The sequence below is a fragment of the Triplophysa dalaica genome, chromosome 11 (assembly GCF_015846415.1).
Source record: "Triplophysa dalaica isolate WHDGS20190420 chromosome 11, ASM1584641v1, whole genome shotgun sequence".
Classification (NCBI taxonomy): Eukaryota; Metazoa; Chordata; class Actinopteri; order Cypriniformes; family Nemacheilidae; genus Triplophysa; species Triplophysa dalaica.
In genome coordinates, this window is record NC_079552.1 from 12871972 (window position 1) to 12894281 (window position 22310).

The following is a 22310-nucleotide window of genomic DNA, read 5'->3' on the forward strand; positions in this document are numbered from 1 at the left end:
CAACACTGTGATTAAAACACGTTTCCTGTTTGATTTCATGGTGACTTTAAGCCATTGTGTTTCCTTTGTCTGGTCTGTTACTTTTACACATTCGTTAAAGAACGACAGACACCAGACAAAGGAAACACAAGGGGTTAAATACACAGGGTAACGAGAGGTTACAAGATACATCTGAAACAGCTCACGACACAGAACCAATGAACAAAAGAACTACAACAGGAACAGGAAACAGGGAGTAACATAAATCCATAACATGAAGGGGAAACACAGACATGGATCATGACAATCACAAACCTTTTGTGAAACAGAAAGGTTCTTCATTTATTTGGGTGTTCCTGGAGCCATACAGTGTTATGGCAGTGTTTAGCACCTTTAGGAGCATAACTTCAGTTCTAACAGACAGGCTTGTATCACCCTTCAAAGAGAACATGCACATTTGTAACAGAGCATTACATATTTTGGCTAACCTTGGAGGAAAATTTGTGGAAATTTGTAGTCTTCCATCGCAGCTTGTTAACAGAACAAAAACGAGGATTAACATGGAAGAGATCCTTATCACTTATCGTGTCGTCTGGTGAAGACACGCTGTTAGCTGTGTGTTGAACCTTAAGGCTTCAGTGTATTTGCGTACAGATTCCAAACTAATCCCACACCATGTGTCTGGAGAAATGGCACATCACATTAATTTACACTTTCTTTATCTGTTCTTAATGCTGCAGTAGACTGCTATGAATATTCCAGCTCTATTAACAGCCAGAAACTGTGTTCAATTTTCCTTTAAATACAGATTTTGCAACATCATGTTTTCATATTTAAAAATGTTTGATTCTAGTGGTGCTGGTTGTGCAGAGTAGATGTCAGGAAAAGGTGAGAAATGGCATAATATAGTGTGTATTTGTGCTATTTTAGGTCTCGTCTGGCTGATTTTTTCACCAACTGTCAGCCAGAACCAAGGTCTATGTCTGGTTGTCTGAAGGAGAACTATGCTGACTGCTTGCTGTCATACTCCGGTCTCGTTGGTAAGTCTGTCCTGTAATTTGGAAGGTACGGATTTATACAAAGATGTCACAAATTTGTGAAGCTAAATATTTTTTTAAGTTTCGAGCTTTTGCAAATGAACTCTTCTTTTATTAATATCTGAATAGTTTATATTTTATCACTGTTTGCTTCATTAAATTGTCATTTGCAGTGTTTCAAAACAAGAGTGGCATGTCATATTCTTTGCTAAAATCAGTGTTGGTATTATGAGGTGTTGACTCAACTCAGTGTACAGTGTTATTGCATAGAACTCTGAGAATTGTGTTAATTAAAAAAAACGTAAATGGGAAAATGCTTTTGGAATATCAATCAGCTTTATCACTTTTATGGCAGCTGGGGCACCAGAAATATTCTGTATAATAACCGTTTTTCTGTAGAATTCAATGTTTTTCGTTTTTTTCTTGTAAATTTACAGTCTTTTCCTGTAATTTGACATATTTTAAACTATGTTAATTAAACAGTAAAATTACAGTATTTTTACATTATATGTGAAAAATCTGAAGAAATAACAGTACTATTCTGTAAAATATCTTCTTTTGCTTGCTATGTCTTCGTACAGTGATGTGTGCAGTACACAGAAACAGCAGCTGGTCACTGAGGAATACAGCGGTGCAGCTATTAATCTGCGATTAGCTGCTGTTGTTGTTCTGTCAGCGGGGGATTGTGTTTCTCTAGACTAACACCGTCAATGCCTGACAGAGCCATTTTTATAAAGCAGCCTGTTTCTAAAAAAATATTTTTATAAGAGCTTAGTGAGAGTGTGATAACCCCTCATCTATTGTGACAAGTTATGGAGTATTCTTCAATGCAAATTAGATTTTCTACAAGCATGTCTTTTTTTAATTTTCAGGTACAGTGATGACCCCGAATTATCTGCGTTCCCCTAAAATCAGCGTGTCTCCATTCTGTGACTGCAGCAGCAGTGGAAACAGCAAAGAGGAATGCGACCGATTCACAGAGTTCTTCACTGACAACGCCTGCCTGCGTATGTTACCGCTCTTTCTTACTTCCATTACTGCACATGTTGTTATATCTCTAGGACTGGTGATCAAGAGATTTTCACCTTCAATGCAAAAAAATCTGGGGCGCCAAAAATATGTACTGTAAAACTACGTTTTTTTTCTTTTCTGTAATTTAATGGTTTTTGAACGTATGTTAAAATATGTGAAAGTTCTGTACAATATGTTTTTATGAACCGTGTTTGACTATATTTTTATACAATTGATGTATGCCGTATTGTGTTAATTCTTGCAAGTTGCAAAACTACTCTAATATCACATTGAAAAAATATCATGAATATAAAAAATGTCAACCAGATCTAGTAATCATAGAAATATAGATTCTGTATAATCATGTGAGCAGTCCATCAGTCAAACTTTATATCTTCAGTTAGCTTTTTCTTTTTTTCCCTCAGTTTGCCGCTGTCCTTTTATCTAACACCAACTTTCTATCTGCCCATGAGTCTTGTTTCCTGATGTAGTTTGTTTTGTCCATCTCTTCATACTCCAGCAAGTTGTTTCTAAAGCTTTTAGCTGTCAATCCATGTTTTCCAAAAAGCCTCTCCCATCTTCCTATTATGTACACTTCTGTCTTTTAGCCTTTCACCCGTATGTCTCTCGCTCAGTACACTTCCCCACACTGTGAATTTTTTTTTTGTTACAGTCATCTCAGAGAATGTCCTGAAAACAGACAACAAGGTAATAACAGTGATGTGTGAGTTTTCGGGGTGGACTTTGAAAGCCCTGAAAGTGCAGAAATCGATCGTTTGGAATGAGCTAGAGGCAGTCTGGAGGCAGATTATTGTAGTTGAAAAGAAAGCGTTTAAAATGTAGCATCAGAACTGATTTAGTCATATATCTTAATCTTTTCTATCCTGTGGACTCACACCTGCGGTGAATCCCATGTCCCCTCATGCACTTAACTGGATTATGGTTCGAGTCAGCGGGGCCAGTGCCCCTGGGTCTTACACTGTCAAGGGTCTCCAAAACATCGTGCTGAAAATGAAAATCCTTCCATCCTTTATTCGTCCTCATGTCATTTCGAACCTGTATGACTTTATTTTTTTATGTAGAACACAAAAGAAGATATTTTAAAGATTGCTGGTAACCCAAAAACATTTGTGCCCATTGACTTCCATTGTATGGACACAAAACACTGAGACATTTCTCAAAGTATCTCCTTTTTGTATTTCACATAAGAAAAAGTCATATACATGTTTGGGTGCAGTAAAACTTAGTTTCACAGACTTCTAGGCAAGCACTGCTGTAATAAGGTGCATAGGCCGTATCTGTGAGTGGTCTGACAATTTACTATTTTTAAGATTTGTGCGAGGGCTTCGATAGGATGTTGAAGGAGACCCTTCAGGAGGTTAAACTGGGTTAAACTGCTTCTATATTGTCCTATCGTTCTTTCTTTCTTTCTTCCTCATTCTCTCGTGTCTCATTAGGGGATTTCAGTGTTAAGGCATCCTGACAGTTCTGGGGGTTTGTTCACAGCGCCGTCAGTATCTGGGTGTTTTGGAGGCTATGACGAAGCGCTTTGGCCTTCACACCCTGCACAAAAGCCTCTAAGCGCTATGCGTCAGACTGCCCTTGGAACACATCGTCCTCGTAGTGGATCCATGTTGAACAGAGCGTGATTACAGAAGCATAGTTGTGTGGAAGAGATGATATTTAATAGCAAAGAAAGTTCATCTAAACGTATTTAAAATTTTCATTTTTTTTTTAACTTTCATCAAAGGTTCACCTCTATACCGTTGCGTCTTGAGTTTGGTGCCAGTACTCAAACTGTAGTCCAGCATTGGCCTAGTAATAAGAACACAGTATCATTATCTAGATGTGTGTAGATGTTGGACTTAAACGTAAGAAAATTAAGAGACCAATTCTAAATTATTTTAAGTTTTTCTGAATTTTAGGTACGTGTTCAGGTTAAATGATGATTTTTGTTTTATTCTGTGAACAACTTACATTATTTCTCCATAGTTTCTATTCGCATTTATTTGCAGAAAATGAATACTGAAGAAATGATGTTCTGTATTTTTTTTTTAGACCTAAAATACTGCAAAGAAAACAAGTTCATGTTCACGTTAAAGCAATACAACAGTAATAATTGTATAGTTATTTAGGAAAAGTTTTCTTGTGTCAGTGTTTCACATTGCTGTTGGATGACTTTGTCACTCCTGAGGTTTGATTTTGTTGAAATTCAACAGACACTGAACTGGAATGACCACAATCTAGAAATGCAGATTAAATGAACATTTGCAATGGTCTCTTTCTGAGGCTATATGTAAACTCCCTTAAACTCTCCTAAAAATATTGTTTATATTTAGGTAAAATTATAGATGTGTGTTGCTTCAAACCTAAATGCAAGTGCTATATACTTTTCATCAAAAAGCTTGTTTATATTTCATCATAAACACCATATTACAGCAAACAGGAGATGAAATCTCAGTTTCTTTTCTTTTTAAATCTGAAACCTTGTCAATATGAAGGTCTCTAGACATCCTCCGCGGCACTGAAGTGTGGATTCTGAGAACATGATTCATCGCAAGACATGTACATGCGGGGAACTACACGAATCATCTGTGGGAAGAAAATGTGTCAGGCCTCAGAGAACTTACAATAATGATCAAAGCACACCGAGCCATGTGGGTCTTTTCCAGTATTTCCTGGAGAGAGGGTCTAAAAATAGCACACAACGTTCATCGTTCAAGTGTTTGTTTAACAGTTTCACTTGTAGAATGATAAAATTAGAAGGGTATAACTATAACCTGCTTTGTGGAAAATCACAAGGGAAGTAAGAGGGAGTGAATCAGACACTACAAAAAACAAGCCAAACAGCCTTAAGTTACTATAGAGAAGCAGTTTAATATAGAAGACACACTGGGATGTTACATTCAGATATTACTGAAGGTCACATCAAGACCGTAAACATCCCTAGAAGAATGATTTAAAGAGGACTGACCTCTGTAAAAGAGCTGAGACATATCTGATAAAGAATGACAATGTAACTGCAGACGCACAGTAGATTCTCTTCACACACACAAAAAAAGAACATGTATTGTACCACACTTTTTTACATTTACAACATGGTGTATAATGACGTAGGCTTTGTTTACTCCTGGGAGGATGGAGTTTGTGGAGGTCAATATGAGGCGTCAGTTCTGGGAATGGTTTGAATGAGGGGCAAGCAGAGTTTGATTGTCATTTCCAGTATATCACATAGAGACGCAAACACAGACGTTGACCTGCAAAATCAAACAACCCATTATCTATTACCTTTTGCTGATACGGTATGTTTAATAGTCACTGATATCGGTCCTTGCAGTCACCCGTATCATATTAACACACGGCTGGTCTTTAAGTGTGCGTCGAATGATTCCTTGGTTTATAAAATATTTACACAAGCTGACGTGTGACAGCGATTCAAATTTTGACCACCTGCATTTACACACATTCAAATCATTTATTTAACATCGAATTTCAGTTACGTCCATGAATTGTTGTGCATTTAAACACTTAATGTATTCAAAACACAGCATATTTTGTATTTTAATTGTATTGTATTCTATTGAGTCTCTGAGTATTAGGTAGAAATGATCTGTTCTGTGTGCTGTAGGTAATGCGATCCAGGCCTTTGGCAATGGGACAGATGTAAGCGTTTGGCAGCCAATGCCTCCGGTACAAACAACCACCTCTATGACAACACCGTCCCAGAGGGCCCGAGATCGAGACAGATCACCCAATGCTATAGAGCCGGCGACACACATCAACCCTGGTGATAACTCCCTCTACCACTTCTGTGGTAGTCTCCAGGTCAGTTTAACCATTTAAGACAGATTCTATATTTGTATTGTGTGGGTTTTTAGTGCGTGTGTGACTCCAGTTTGTGTGGGTTTGGGGTTGTATAGAGACAATAATAAACTTGAAAAAGGTCATCTTGAAAACCGTGCCTTTACATAAAAGGGGAGATCAGGGCAAGTTATCTTTTTAGTATTGTTTTGTGGCTTTGCTTCAGAGATTTATTTCTATGTTTTTTTTCCTTTGTAAGCACATGCACCTTAAAGTCTGATTTTGAACAAATTAGCACATTTGTTGCCTATAAAAAGGGCTAAGTTGATTTACCAATGACCTCTTTGGAGAAATTTGGGATAAATGAGACTAGTTGAAACGTCTAAATTTAACAGTACATTTATTAAACAGACAAAAATATAAGAGGTGAAACAAAAACAGTTAAACAATTGGCCTACATAAATCACAATTAATAAATATTATTACTTACATCATGTAATATCTCAAATATATCAACATATAACATATGTTTAACATACTGTATTATGGGGTGCTTATAACATTAAATTAACAACTTATACGCATGAGAACTCGCCCAACCTGATTTGTGAACACAATATTTGTCCTCTTAAAAAAAAAATGGTGCTTTAAAGGTTCTTCACAGCGATGCCATAGAAGAACCATTTGTGGTTCCTCAAAGAACCATGTCTTTCTTACCTTTTCATAATCTCAAGAACTTTTCTCGACACCAAGAACCTTTTGTGATACAGAATGTTAAAGGTTCTTTATTAAAACATATGCTGAAGGTTCTTTATGGAACCATTTGGACAAAAAAGGTTCTGCTATGGCATCATCAAGCACCCTTTTTATTAAGACTGTAGTACAGATTACAGTGTTTTTTTTTTTTTTGCCACTGTAACATTTTTAATCAGATTTGTTCTTTTTAGACCGTGCACACATGCACACTCTCACACTCCACAGACACCGTTGGCTTTGTCAGGAGAGTAAAAGTTAATGAGTTTACATGTTCCTGTATTAGACTCTCTGCTAAATGTTGTCCACTGAGAGGGAGCAGCTGCTAATGTGAAAATGAGGAGAAGAAAAGAGGCAGAGAGCGAACAGAGAGACTCGTGGGATATATCTGTCAGTCTTTCTTCTTTGCTTGCAAGTGATCGCAGCACACAGATTGACCTCCAGGAAAGCTAGCGAGACTATTCCATCATACAGACACATATTGACGGGCTTGTCTGTTGCATATGTCACGCCATTCTCTTTCAAAAGTCACTCTTAGTGCCAGCAGTACTGTAATAGTAGGAGCCAGATGAGACTTTGTGTGTCATAATGAAAGTATTGGGGGGTTTTGCTATATAACTGGATGCTTTGCATTACCTTTACACAAGAGATCTGCAGGCTTGGTTTGAACTATCTAAATATAGATATTAAACATGAGAATCTCTCTGCTTAGTGTACTGTCAAGTCCTGGCCACTTTCATTAAAGGTGAATTTTATTCCCGGCTTTTTTTCATTTTAAGGTTAATGCCATTTCTTGCACTTTAAGAGCTATTTTCTTGTTTCAGCGTAATTAAAACAGCAATTGATGTGTACAGAGAAAAATTATCCAGCTGCTTCTGAGCATTAGTCTTGTGTTCCATCGGCTTATTCCTTCAGTTTTGGAAATGTTTAGAGAGCGAGGGCGGTGGGACCACTAGGGAGAAATTCATCACTGATATTAAAACTCAGATCCATAGATTCGGTTGTTTATGGTGTTCTGTGCTGGCCAAGGCATTGCTTTATCACGCTGGGCTTTGGTTTAGATTTAAGCTGCCCAACTGCAGTAGGCCACCAAACTGACAGCACACACAGAAATCCATTTATTATACTGTCACCAGGCCTCTTATTTCACTATTACTCGTTTTGTAAGAAACACATATCTTTACAAAAGGAATTATGCCATACATACAACATTGTATGATGCTGGCGGGTTGCATTTTAAAACGCCAAAACCGTTTTTTAGGAGAAACATAATTAGGATCATAATGAGAATCTTGCTTTAGCCTGTACCTGTTGTAAATAGTATTTATATGATTAATATAATAAATCATGCATATTTACTTTTCTATAATGCTTTCCTGTTTGACACTGCATCTGACTGCTGCATTACATTTTAATCTTGTTAACTGAATTATAAAGAACACTTTTAATATATAATTCAATTGACGTCTATAAAATTGTTCTGTTCAACAGCATTCTGGCATAAAAATGTGATTTAAATCATTGCATTCTACTCCCATAAAATTCTGTTTGGAATGGGTTGTGGTGATTTACATTAAAGGTCCGGTGTATTACATTTTAGTGCCAACTAGTGGTCAGGTTGCGAATTGCATCCAACCGCTCACTCCACCCCTCCCTTGCGGAGCACAACGGAGGCTGTCACAGAGCTAAGATCTCGTCACGTTTTGCTTCTTTGCCAAAGGAGATAACGTATTTACGAAACTCACTCTGTAGAGCAGTTTGTCCGTTTACGGCTACTGTAAAATCAACATGATAAATTCGATTTAAGAGGACCCGCTGCGTATGTAGATAGAAGTAGCTCATTCTAAGGTAATAGAACTACAACGCTTCATCATGTAAGGTCTTGATACACCTGTGAACACATAGTTGTGAATATTAAATTTGCATTTCGGTCAATACAGATCCTCCAAAAAATTACACACTGGACCTTTAATGTTTACCTGCATTATGAGTGTGTTCTCGGGTGATTTAAAGATCTTTTCTTCTTTCTTTTTTCTAGGCTCAAAAACTGAAGACTAACAACACAATAGATGTGCTTTGTGTGGTAAGTATGCTTTGTAATTAACAAAAAATCACATTAAGAAAAAGGCTATTGAATGAATGAATCCTAAAGCTAACTAAATATACAAATAAGGCCGGAGCTTTTACCTCCTTGAAAAGTCTTTGTTGACCTTTGACCCGGCCCCAGAAGGCCAGTATGCACATGATCTTTCCGTTGGGCAACGCTGAAATGCGACTGTTGCTTATCTTCTGCCTTTTAAAGTTCACTAAATGTCATTGTACATAATAAAAGCAGCATTATATGCTAGAATGACATTTAGTGTTGCCACGTCGAGTCCAAACAGCGACGAGGACGGAAATGAGAAGGTCTTTTCAGCTGGTCCATTTCACTTCACAATCAAAGAGCTTTTTCATCTATCAGACATCTGAAGACATGAGACGTAGCTCTCAGAATGGCATTTTTTTATGGATTTGAATTGAAAATGTAAATGTAGTAATTGTAATGAGTGCAAGGTGAAACGTGTTACAGCTCTACAAAAGCATTACTGTTCTTAAATGTCTCGGTTTGAGAAGCTTTAAGTTCAAGGTAAATCGCAATAAAACCCTCTCTCCACAAATGTGTCAGTTTGGAGAAGAATCAAGTAGTTGAGCTCTCTGACTCATCTAACTGTCTTCTTAGCTGTGAAAAATAAACGCAAATCATCATCCCTCTCTCTCTCTCTCTCTCTCTCTCTCTCTCTCGTCTGTTCACTGTTATGTTTCTCCAAGGACCCTCAGATCGATGATCCCAGCTCCTCCAACACCATCTCCAGAAACTCGGCCATCCTGCAGACGTCTCCATCAGGCCTGAGCTCTCTGCTGCTTCTGCCGGTTACCTCTTTGCTCTGCATTCTCACGGCAGAAATGTTGTAGCCAACTAAGAACATAAAACACGGACAGTCACAATTTGTATAAAGTTGGTCGCTGTTCCTGGTCAATCTGTTGTACTCTGTAATCTCTCTCTTACTCTGTTCCTCTGTTTCTCTAGCTGTTTTTATTGGTTCTTGTTTTTTAGAGCTTTTGTTGATGTGTGGGTGCAACAAAACAAAGTGATCTTGGTGTACATTTCCGTCTCCCCGAAATGTTGAGCGTCAATGCAAGGCGTCAGAACCCATAAGGACTCATGTCTCAGCCGTAGAAACAGATCTTATCTGTGTATGCATACGTGTGTACTTCACTTTAAAAATGTGCTCCATCCATTGCAAGCAGAGCGCAAGAAATATATTGCAGAACGTCATATTTGTGATGTGATCATTATTATCATAAGCTGTCTTGTTTTCTGGGGGGTTTATTTGCTGCCATTTTAGTAGATTGTCACTATTGACTATTGACTGTGGTGTTATTGACCCATTTGTCGGTCAAAGATATAAAAAAAATCATTTTTATGACCCAAATATTCAATGAAAGTAAAAAGAGAGATGTTTACTGATCATCCAGTCTGGATGAAGACCTACAGGATGTTAGCTGGAAAGTACATGCAGGGGCCTGTTTGTCATTGTGTGTTTGTATGTGTGAATGTGAATCCCTGTTTGTTTGTTTGTTTGTTTGGTTTGGCAGGACAGAGGTCTTGGGTTCGTCAGTGGAATATGTCAATAGAAATGGGGGTTCATAACCCCGATGGCACTGTTAAGTGGACTTTTACGTAATCAGACAATGTTTTACTTGTCAAACTACATTACAGTAACACATAAATGTCTGTAAATGACACATTACTAAGCTAAACCAATTGGGATCTATTGAGTGTATATTCATATTGCCTTCATGATGTTGCTTGGACAGGGATTCTCACACTTCAGCCCAAATGAAATGTGCACATATGTATTATATAGCCAGTTTTTTGTATTGTATGTCTATACAGCATCGGTGATTTGTTAGATGCATCACATTTAAACCAAGAAGAATTCAGAAGGTACCCAGACGATATACTTAACCCTTAAATATAAGGCATGTGCATTTAACCAATCAGCAATGCACATTAAAATAATCTACAGTATGACATGCTGCTTTGGTTCATGTGGCATTTTGAACAAATCCTTTATCTATTGTTGTACTTCATGTTATTTATGGGACATTTCTTTAAAAACACACAGCATTTACTGTATACACTTTGAAAAGAAACATGTTTATAGAGCCTGCTATATTTGAACTGGGATCTGGTTATATTATCATATCGAATGAGGTTTTCTTGCTTTTCACAGTAACTATACGGTATATATTTTTTATTTAGACTGAAAACACACCACACATTCAAGACTTATTGCTGTTCCGTCGTATCCCGAATGAAGGAGTTGTACAACAGTCATTTATTTCCCTAATAACATGATGTTGTTGTTTTATGGTAAGCCAAAATGGAAAAATGATCTTATTTTTGTATCTTTTGCATTATGGGTTTATTTATTGTAATGTCTCTGCTAGTAAGCAGTACAGTTAACTTTAGAAGTATAAACATAAAAAAACGAGCATGAGTGATTAATGCAATAAAGGCTATTAGACGCAGTGTGTGATGGATTACACTCGAGCATCCTTCACAGTGGAACAGACAGTGCTCTGCTGTATTCGCTCATGGCATTGAGATTTAGGATGTAAAATACAATCGCTGTGAAAGTGCTTGAGCTGGGAAGGTAAGAAACCATACTGTAAAAATATATATTTGTCTACGTTCACATCTTATTGCGCCAGAGCATTTATTATTCTCAATGAAAAACACAAGACGACTTCACAAACAAACACATTTCTTCTTCGCTTGTGAAAATGTAAAAAGTATTCTATGAAAACGATTAAAAATGTTGACTCACTGTAATCGTCTGTTGTCTTTTCTTGTGGCAAATATTTGATTATTTTACAGGTGGTTATATAAGAAACATAATGCCTTCTCCTCAAATAAATCAGATGTAGTCTTTTTATATAATGTAGTTATTTAGTATATACCTTTTAACCATTTAAAAAAAAATAGTGGAGCTTGTTTAAACTTTCACTCTATATTCATACTGTAGCTACAGAATGCTTTAGTTCAGTACATACAGGCAAAAAATTGCAATATCATGGAAAAGGTCCATATTTTTGTCACTCATTTCAGAAAGTGAAACCCATATAATATATAGATTCATTACACATAGGGTGAAATATTTCAAGCCTTTATTTCTTGAAATTTTTATGAATATGGCTGATATATGAAAAATGACAGATAAAGAAGCCCCAAAATTCAGTGTCTCAGAAAATTTTAATATTACATAAACTCAATAAAAAAAGGATATTATAAACACAAAATGTCAGGCTTCTGAAAAGTAAGTTCATTTCTATGCACTCAATATTTGTATGTGCCTCCTTTTGTATGAATTGCATCAATGTGGCGTGGCTTGGAGGCAATTAGCCTGTGGGACTGCTCAGGTGTAATGGAAGCCAATTTTTCTAGATGTACCTGTATACCAAGCAGATTATCTTTTTGTTGATATTTTACTCTATCTCTGTTTACAGAAAGGTCAATGGTATGTTTGCGTATGAGTAAACTGCTGAATCGACATGTTGTGTCATCATGACAGCTCACTTTAAAAAGAGCTTAGTCTCCTCTGACTTGTTCTGACACATCTGAAACTGCACCATGAAGACACTTGCATCTTGCCTTTTCTTCTGTCTCTGCTGTGGCCTTGCATGGTCTGGTACGTATTTACAATACAATATAAGTACTAACAAAAACAACTCATACAGTTTTCTTTCTCTATATTTTCTGTCTATTCATTTATAGAGTTGAAAACGGTGAGAAAATGTTTAAGGGAGAAGGTCATCATATTCCCAGAGCACTCCACCAAAAACTATGTGCAGCTCCATGCAAATGAATCTATGGATTTCCCTGGAATCACTGTGTGCCTGCGATTCTATACTGATGAATCCAGCAAAAACCAAAGTCTGTTTTCTCTGGCTACACCATCTGACGCTAATGACTTCACCATATCCTGGTCACCCATCAACCTGTACAAGCTGCAGGTTCACGGTGCCACCGCTGAATTTAACGGGCTGCCGTTCAAACTTAACCGATGGAACTCAGTTTGCGCAACCTGGAACTCTGTCAGCGGTGTCGCTCAGGTGTTTGTCGATGAAGTGCCCAGCGTACAAAAGGCTGTGGCTGTTAAAAACGGTTTTAAAGGTGACACCAAAATCGTTCTTGGCCAGAGTCACAAATTATATGCAAATGAAGACTTTAGGCAAGATCTTGCCTTTACAGGTTTCATGACAGACGTACATGTCTATAAGGAAGTGTTAACCCCTCGTCTCATTAAAAACTTCATGGAGGCAAAGATTAAATTTAAACTGGGTGATTTCATAAACTGGCGTAATCTCAAACACACAGTTGCAGGTTCTGCTGCTGTGGAACCGAGGCAGCATGTAACCTTTTATACCAATCAAGAGGAGAATTAGGCTGCTGTTGTGTTGCATTGTGAGAAATGTTTGTGAATTCCATGTAAAAGGATCTTTGTAATGTGTTTCAGTAATAACTGAATAATAAATATTGAGCAGAGAGAGACTGGAACTGACTTTATACTTTGACAGTTCTATGACCGGAGCAGCATGAGTATAGTGAAATATGTCAAATCAAGTTCAAATACACTGCAGAAATACTGATATACACAAATATTAACAAAAAAAGATCTTGTTTATGGCATTATACTTAATGGTTCCAATTTAAACAAGAGATTGGGCTACCCAACAAAAAGAAGCCACTTCGGTTGAACTAAAATAAAAGAAGACATTTTCACAATTTCACATGTTGTCTTGTAAAATTACATGTTCAATTAATATAGTGACAATAGAGTAAGTGTGAAGTTATGTTTACTTATATGTAGAACTTTTAGTAAAAATCTACCACACTAGAAGTGTATTTCTATAAAAGAGTATTTTTCAAAGTGCACAGTTATTGACAAAAAAACATGCAACATGTACTAGTAAACTATCAGTGATGACTTTTAAAATTTAGTTTTGAAGCTGTGAAATCAATGAAATATACTGTTTTAAATGAATAAATTTAAGTAAAAAAATACATAAATCTGTGTAACTCAAATGTTAGAATATACAAGAAGTCACTAAAAATATAATTTGATAATAAATACTTATTTATTTTCTTTAAATTAACTTAACATGATGTAAGTTTTTGTAAAATTAACTGTTCGATTTGTTATCGTTTTTTACATGTCCCAGTAAAAAGATAACTTAAATGATTTTAAAAGATTTTATTAATGAATGTAGCTTTTTATTCTAGTGATATTTACTAATCCACTGGATATTTTTTTTAGAAAAACCGCTTGTAGTATACTTGCATTACACACATTTTTTAAAGTTTTTACAAATTGTGTACTTACTACTGTTACACTTGAACTATACTTACTATACACTTTCGCTAGTATATTTTAACAGTTAAAATGAACACAAAGAGTTCTCACAGCTTGACTGTAGCCAATGCTTGTTTTCTAGAGCCATAATTTATGTGTTTTTTAACCATTATTTTATTTAATAAAATTAAAGTAAAAATGTATCCCAGTTGGTAACTTGTGTATTTCTTTACAAACTGTGTTCTGTGATATAAAAATGGTGAAATGGCATCTGCATGTGTTCAAAAGACTACAGAAAGATCTGGACACAAACAATACAACACATATTGACACATAAAGCACATAATGACAGTGAAAAAACATGCTGGAGTCCACTTTACACAAGAACGTTAAAAGCTGTTCAATGAAATGATAAAAAGCTTGATTCACAGAAAACCCATTTGCACCTGAAAAGTTTTCAAAAATAAAACCAACCAGCACATTACATGCTGAGCTATTCTGATGTCTAACTTTCACTAAAACCATTTGACCTCACATTTTCATAAAATAAAGATTGTAATTTTTGTGAATGTAATGTATTTCAAAAATAATGGCAGAATGATGCAACAAAAAGCTATGAAACTCAATGAAACCATGGCTCAAGCAGTGAATAACAAGCATTTCAGATTGTGTGAGCATCTGACTTCAGGTGATTTGGAATATAGCACAGACAAATGATAATTTTATTGTGCATTACACAGATCCTTTATAAAGCTTTACACCACCCGGTCCGCATTCACTTTCATTATGCTGTATGCAAAAGAGCAGCTCAGACATTCTTTGATGAAGTCATATTGTGAAAAGCCCTATATAAAGAAATTGAATTGAATTTGATGAAGTCATATTTGATGAAGTCACATTTGTTGACAGCATGAGGGAGTAAACATTGACAAAGTTCTGATTTTTAATTACAGAAATATGTCTTTTACTGTACCCTTCATAAAGACATGTCATGTTGCAAAGGAATTTTATTGGTTTTCCTCACACCTATGAAGACTCATGACATTTTCATAATTAAATTAACCTCATCCACTGAACGAATAAATGCTCCCTCACAGATATGCACATAACCTATAATATTTACAAAGGCATTCAGTATGCATAGCTTTAGGGAGTGTAATAAGAATCCAAAGTAAAACTGAAATTAGTATTGAGATATGGCAGTATGGCTCATATTGGTGTATGGAGTCAGGGGTTTGTCTCAGGTGCCCTGGGCATGTGAGGTCCTAACACACATCAGCAGGGGATAACAGCTATCTTACACAACAGCCCTCAACACCACATTCATACCGCACTCGCAACCTTCCAATAATAAACATCCACCTCATGCAAGTCTGATCAGTGTCTTCAGGCGAAGTTTATTGCTGGAAATATGAGGGACAATATTTATGTGAGAATGTTGATTTTCTTTGATATATTTGTGCGTTGAGGTGTCAGAGTAGCAGGTTTTTAAACTCGGTGCTGAGAATTGATACTAGAATCCTGTTTTGGTAAAGGATGTTGTAAAAGAAAGCACATAACGTCTAAATCTTGTCCTCTCCTTAAGATACATATGTTCACTGCCTCCTTAAATAATGGAAAACGAAATTCAGGGAAATTCAATTTGTGCAACAGATTGTTCAGGAGATCTGTTCAGTAATACACATCTGGAAGTGAGTCAACAGCTAATTTTTTTTTTTGCTTACTTTTTCTTCATCCTTGCAGCAATGTGTGGGCAGTATATACACACAGGTATAAGGACTAATTAACTAAATGCCAGAATGGTTATAGGAGAGTAGCTTGTTATTCCAGTTTCATTTTCAATAAGGATGAGTGATAATCATCCAAAATAGCTGTCATCCCTTTCCCACCGCACACTCGTCTCTTTGCTAAAAAACCAAATGGATCATTGTGGACTTAACGTGATGACTTTGACCGATGACACCATCAATGACACAACAAATCCTTTCCCATTACCAATATACCGTTTTGTGACTCTAAACTGGAAAACAGTGACTACCTTCTTTGTTCTTCCTGATGTGGGCTGAGACACTGAAAGGAGACAATAGTGTGAACATTCGGATCAACAGGACAGTCATTCTTCACACAATGTGGAGACATGTGACCCTACAACAACTGCAGGCTTTGTAGTCCGACTGCACCACGATTGATCATTTACCCTCAGACGACAACAATTACGACATAAGTGGAGCATGATGGAGTAAAGATTAATGTCTGCTGAGACATCGTTCTGTACGGAGGATGAGTCGTGACCACAGGCGCTCAAACGCAGCGGGTGAAGAAGTGGTGATGATAATAAAGAGCCATGTGGTCATGTGACACAACAAAACATGACAAGTAGTAGAGAATGAGTCACTCACAACTCAATGTGATTTTGCAAATATGATCTTGTGAAAAACATAAAGGCTTTTTGAGTTACAGTATATTCAGTGTGATTGTATAACCGCCTGATCTAACAGGAATTTGATATTATTAAATAAGGTGCCTACTGGAGCTATCAAATGATTAATCCCGATTAATCGCATCCAGAATAAAAGTTTGTGTTTACATGATATGTCTGTGTACTGTGCATATCATTTTGTAATTATAAACACATTCACATACATGCATATGTATATTTGAAAAGATGTATTACTATTGGTAAATATAAATAAATACATGTCAATATTTCCTAAATATACAGTTGTGTTCAAAATTATTCAACCCCCAATGCTGTAAATGGTTTTAGGGAATTTAGTGTACATTTGTAATTGTATTCAGAATGAACTCCTACAAGGACTTCTTAAAGAACCATATGCAACTAAAATGACATCAATTAGTTTTCTAATACAGTAGTAAATGTTTCTTTTGTGAATTCTTCATTGACATAATTATTCAACCCCTTAAAGACTACCACTCTGAAGAACAGAGGTTCAATGAAGTGTTTTCAATCAGGTATTGAAAACACCTGTGGATATCCGGGAGCAGCATTAAAGCCTAATAAGCACCAGGTATAATGACTGGCTTTAAAATGACTGTGATACTCAGCTCCTTCTAGACATTTACTGGTGTGGTTACAAACATGGTGAGGTCAAGAGAATGGTCCAGGAAGACAAGAGAACAGGTGATTACTCTTCACAGGAAGGGCAATGGCTATAAGAAGATTGCAAAGATGTTAAACATACCAAGAGACACCATAGGAAGCATCATTCGCAAATTCAAGGCAAAGGGCACTGTTGAAACGCTACCTGGTCGTGGCAGAAAGAAGATGCTGACTTTGACTGCTGTGCGCTACCTGAAGCGTAGAGTGGAGAAAAGTCCCCGTGTGACTGCTGAGGAACTGAGAAAAAATTTGTCAGATTTGGGTACTGAAGTTTCTGCTCAGACAATACGGCGCACCCTGCGTAATGAAGGCCTCCATGCCAGAACTCCCAGGCGCACCCCCTTGCTGTCCCCAAAGAATAAGAAGAGTCGACTGCAGTATGCCAAAAGTCATGTGGACAAACCACAGAAGTTTTGGGATAGTGTTCTGTGGACTGATGAAACAAAATTAGAACTGTTTGGGCCCATGGATCAACGCTATGTTTGGAGGAGGAAGAACAAGGCCTATGAAGAAAAGAACACCTTGCCTACTGTGAAGCATGGCGGGGGTGAATCATGCTTTGGGGCTGTTTTGCTTCTGCAGGTACTGGGAAGCTTCAGCGTGTGCAAGGTACCATGAATTCTCTTCAGTACCAGGAGATATTGGATGACAATGTGATGCAGTCCGTCACAAACCTGAGGCTTGGAAGACGTTGGACCTTTCAACAGGACAATGATCCCAAGCATACCTCCAAGTCCACTAGAGCATGGTTGCAGATTAAAGGCTGGAACATTTTGAAGTGGCCATCGCAGTCACCAGACTTAAATCCGATTGAGAACCTCTGGTGGGACTTAAAGAAAGCAGTTGCAGTGCGCAAGCCTAAGAATGTGACTGAACTGGAGGCTTTTGCCCATGATGAATGGGCGAAGATACCCGTAGATCGCTGCAAGACACTTGTGTCAAGCTATGCTTCACGTTTAAAAGCTGTTATAACTGTAAAAGGATGTTGTACTAAGTACTAAGATTGAATGTCACTTGAGGGTTGAATAAAACTGATAATGATGTGAGCTCAGAAAAGACATTTGTGGTTATTTCATTATAAATGTTATGTTATATTTGTCTGACCTACACGTGCCTCTTTGATTTAATTGTAAACAGGATGACTGAATGATCATAATCAATGTCAAACCGACCAAAACAATCAATTTCAGTGGGGGTTGAATAATTTTGAACACAACTGTATATATATACATGTATATGTACATGTGTTTATATATAAAAAATGAATTGCGTACATAAAAAGATGTGATTAATCATGATTCATCGTTTGACAGCCCTAGACTATTTCGTATGCATCCATAAAAACATACACTGTAAAAAATCATGTAAAAACATGAACTTTTCTTTTTTAACGATTCTAATATTATCCATCACTGGCATAAAAAACATGTTGTACTAAAATGCCTGAATAAGGTCGTATAAATTCATATGAATTAGCCAACTCGTAAAAACAGTTATGAGGTTATTTTTAATTATTTCAAGTTTTTCTCATTTGTCACTTGTATGTACAGTAACTGAAATAACACAGAACAGCAGATGGTTGCAATGCCAGCAATGTGGTACAATTGAAGATTTTCTTTGATGTGAAACTTATTGGGGTTTGAGCCAAAAGTGCCAAATGTGCCAATAAGAGCTTCAGTTAGTAGAACATTTAGAAGGCTGCGAGCACTTGTACTGTGAACAAACAGAAAAAGTAATTTAAAGCGCTGATGTATGATTGTAAAATACAGTTGTGTTTAACACCTGTGGCAATGGCAGTTAATTACAAACATATGTGCTTCCTTTTTTGATTGAAAATCAATAGAGAAACCAGTTTGGGGCATTAAACCATCATGTGTTGGCCAGAAAATATTTTAAAAATATTCCCTTTTGGATTCTGCTAACACTTAAATAGACTTTGAATTGGCAAATCATATTGTTTTTAGAGAAAGACCCAGCTCTCTTTATACAAACTCGCACTTCACACGCCACTGAAGAACATTCTTAGATCTTTGAGGAAAGGTTTCAAAAAGAACTACAAGATACAGATTTATGAAAATGTTTATTTTTACATAAAGAAACTTCTTTTGGCTGCTCATAGATTATGTGTGGGTAATTTTTTTGATAATGCAGTCAGACTAAAAAGCTTCTTAACAAGTAGATAATTTACATAAAACATAAGGTCGCGACCCAAGTATGCAAATAATAAATAAAAACAATGTCTTTGAGACATCATGAGACAACATAATGATACTGTTTCAGCAATGCAGTAACACTCTAGCAGTGCATACGAGTCAAATATCCCAATAAGCAATAAATACATTAGATTTATACTAACGCAATATTATTGGTCTATACATGGGAAAAGATGAAAGGGAAAAGTCTTTAATGTTCAGTCAATCTCTGGACAGATGGTTAGAAACATTAGACACTTACGGCAAAATAAAGGGACAGGACAATAAAATCCAAGTACTGTGTAATAGAGGATTTCAACAACACAGATTTTGGTTGTGACGAAATCTTGAAAATACAAAGGAAAACAACTTCACACAATACAGATGTGACTCTTTTGAGCCATTTTACTGTTAACACAGTTTGCATAAGGTTACATAAAAACAGCATAAAATACAGGCAAATGTTCCTTGGCTTTATAAACATGTTAACCAACACTTTACATTTAACTCTGACAATTTTATAAACTCCAACTTGAATCTGAAATAAATGAATTTGCTAAGAGAAGCAGAAAGATAATTGAAGTTATAAGAGTAAACTTCCGTTGGACCTCTGCTGGAGCAGAACATGTGATGAGATTAATAAGTGCAGCATCACTTTGTGGTAGATGCAGCTCCATAGAAACAACCAATAGGCTCCGATGCTCATCTTTGTGGCTACATATCCAATGTGTGAGTTTTATAACGTCAGAATATTTTCCAATCTCCACTTTAGGACAACTGCATATAAGACAAACATAGCTTGGTTTGTTTGAGGGTTAGCCAGTAGTGAGTGATTGGGGATTTTGGATTTTCCTGATCAATGGCAGATGTAGAAATTGAAGAAATTGGTTGTTGAAGAAATCCTTTTGGTCCATTTGGGGACGCTAGTAAATAAGATCAAGTTATAAACAAATTGTCGACTTGGAATTATAAGGTTCTATATACATTCTAAGAAAAGTCAAAAAATTTACACAAAAAGAAAAAGCACGTAATGTAAATAAATTGTCACGGAATAAGATTTTGTAAATACTACATTTTGGAAAAATGTCAGATAGCCCTTATAATTCCAAGGTTACAAAATGTCTCAATCCTACAAAAAGTTACTTTTACACTTAATTCTGACTTACCCACAGCAACAAAAACATGCACTTAATGCAGTCCTTGGCAAATAGTAACAACATACCAAAAAGTCATTAACTCATAAAAGTCAGGATGTTTTTAATTAGTGCCCTTACTGATCAATATTCTCACAAAACATAATTCTGGCCTCCATACTGTCCCTGTTTTAGATCTGGGTGAGTTTATACACGCCCCTTTCCTCCCTTTCAACTGTTGAAAACAAAAAGCCAGCAGGTGCGATAAAAACGCAGGTGTCCTCAACAGAGGTTCAAGCAATACTGAGGGAACACGTGCTCCACTATGGAGCATGAATTGAGGAGGAACAGCACACAGACTACTCATGTCTCCACCCTCCGCTGTAATTTCCACTTCAAGAGCTCCGACACCATCTCCTTCCATTGGCAGAGAACGTGAGAAAGTGAAGAGGACGGTGAGAAAAATCACCTGGGCGTTCAGGTGAGTTCGGTGGGCCGGTTCAAACGCAGGTTCCCTGGTGCATCGTGTGCTGCTGTTTGCGGCTCTTTACACCTGAGCCCTTGTCTTTGAAGTCCCCGGCCCTCTGCTGGGAGGTATCAACAAGAGCGCTGGCTATGGTAATGCCTGTGGGAGGAAGTAGAGAAGGATATGAGCTTCAAAGAACAAGACTCAGCAGTATAGGTGAGGTGGTGAACTCTAAAATGAAAATATTGAGACCTGCCAAGAAAGCTCAAAAGGTTTGGAGTTTAGTACATAAAGAGTGAATGCAAGAGGCATATAAATATAATCATACAGCTGATGCAGAACAATTCTTTTTTCAGAACCGCTTCGATCATCACATTCAGGTTGTGTCTGTACAGTCTCTGAAATGTTTAATGTCTTGTAGATTGCTCTTTTTATAATAGTTATTTGTAGACAGACTGCTCTAGCGATTTACATTGATATCATTATCACAACTTCCTTTTAATTCATTTTCATAATATTTTTTGTCATGCCAACAAAGTGTTTTGAAATCAACATCAATTCACAACATTCAAAGCTCATAATAAGACATAATAATAATGACATTTTGGGTACAGTATATGCATAACCCCCATGCACCCTACTCATGCAAAAACAAACAAAAAATATGCTTCAAACATAATTGTAAATATGTTTTTTACATTCAGTATTAATTAGAAACATATTATTAATATTAAGTGAAAATATGCAGATTCAAATTGGCTTTAAAAGCGACGAAGACCCGATGATAGTGCCTGTCATTTATATTCACAATAATCTCTTCCCCGTGGGCAGCGCGATGCACGTGACTTTGTTTACTAAACTGATGTAACCGGCAATGCAGGATACCTGAGGCTGCTCAGGTAGCAACGGGAATAGAATAGAATTCGAGTTATTCTACCACTGAAATTATTTGTTATTTGTAAATGCGTTCTGGCCCGTCAGCAGGAAAGCGCCTTATTCAAGTGACAAAATTTCCTCTAACAGTCCGGGAAAGAGGGGATGGGTTTTAAGTGTGACTTAGTCTTTGACTACCTCTTGACCAGGACATGCTGAAATGCGCTCACACTCGTCTTTTTAATATATGTGGACAATATCCAGGTACAGGTGGCTTTTTAATGCTAAATGTAAACGATTTTTCCACAAACAGAAAAATGATTGTTCATCAAGTCAGGTGTAAATTCTCGCAACCTTCTCCAAAAATCAATTGTAGGATCCCTTCATCGACGCCATTAAGTCATTTATTTGCAACGCAAACCGAGCGTTTATTTACAGCACAAAAGTCAACAACTTCTCAAGAGCAAAAACATTTTGTGTGGAAGAGAGATGTCCGTCTCGACTAAGTTAATTGCGAGGCCGAATCAAATCAGCTACACATGAG

General features: G+C 36.8%; 3 protein-coding genes across 9 annotated transcripts in view; 2 read left to right on the forward strand and 1 right to left on the reverse strand.

Moving 5' to 3' along the window:
* gfra1a (gdnf family receptor alpha 1a) overlaps nucleotides 1-11455 on the forward strand; it is a 62219-nt gene extending 50764 nt beyond the window's left edge. For all 6 annotated transcript variants that reach the window (XM_056760271.1, XM_056760268.1, XM_056760269.1 and 3 more), the window contains 5 exons: nucleotides 910-1019; nucleotides 1889-2023; nucleotides 5656-5852; nucleotides 8620-8664; nucleotides 9390-11455. In XM_056760271.1, coding sequence (XP_056616249.1) covers nucleotides 910-1019; nucleotides 1889-2023; nucleotides 5656-5852; nucleotides 8620-8664; nucleotides 9390-9533 — 631 coding nt within the window. In that variant the 3' untranslated portion in view covers nucleotides 9534-11455. The remainder of the gene's footprint in view (nucleotides 1-909; nucleotides 1020-1888; nucleotides 2024-5655; nucleotides 5853-8619; nucleotides 8665-9389) is intronic.
* A 702-nt stretch (nucleotides 11456-12157) lies between these two features.
* On the forward strand, nucleotides 12158-13175 carry apcs (amyloid P component, serum). The gene is made up of 2 exons (XM_056761103.1): nucleotides 12158-12316; nucleotides 12403-13175. Exons 1-2 carry the CDS (start codon nucleotides 12259-12261, stop codon nucleotides 13071-13073), a joined length of 729 nt encoding a protein of 242 aa, XP_056617081.1. The 5' UTR covers nucleotides 12158-12258; the 3' UTR covers nucleotides 13074-13175.
* Nucleotides 13176-19165: 5990 nt separating this feature from the next.
* atrnl1a (attractin-like 1a) overlaps nucleotides 19166-22310 on the reverse strand; it is a 201415-nt gene continuing 198270 nt past the window's right edge. For both annotated transcript variants that reach the window (XM_056760413.1, XM_056760415.1), the window contains one exon: nucleotides 19166-21052. In XM_056760413.1, coding sequence (XP_056616391.1) covers nucleotides 20928-21052 — 125 coding nt within the window. In that variant the 3' untranslated portion in view covers nucleotides 19166-20927. The remainder of the gene's footprint in view (nucleotides 21053-22310) is intronic.

Bases quoted from the DNA above. Each gene is read 5' to 3' on its own strand.
- apcs (XM_056761103.1), top strand. From the start codon at position 12,259: ATGAAGACACTTGCATCTTGCCTTTTCTTCTGTCTCTGCTGTGGCCTT. The intron at 12,317-12,402 runs GTACGTATTTAC...ATTCATTTATAG, and splicing joins CTGTGGCCTTGCATGGTCTG to AGTTGAAAACGGTGAGAAAA.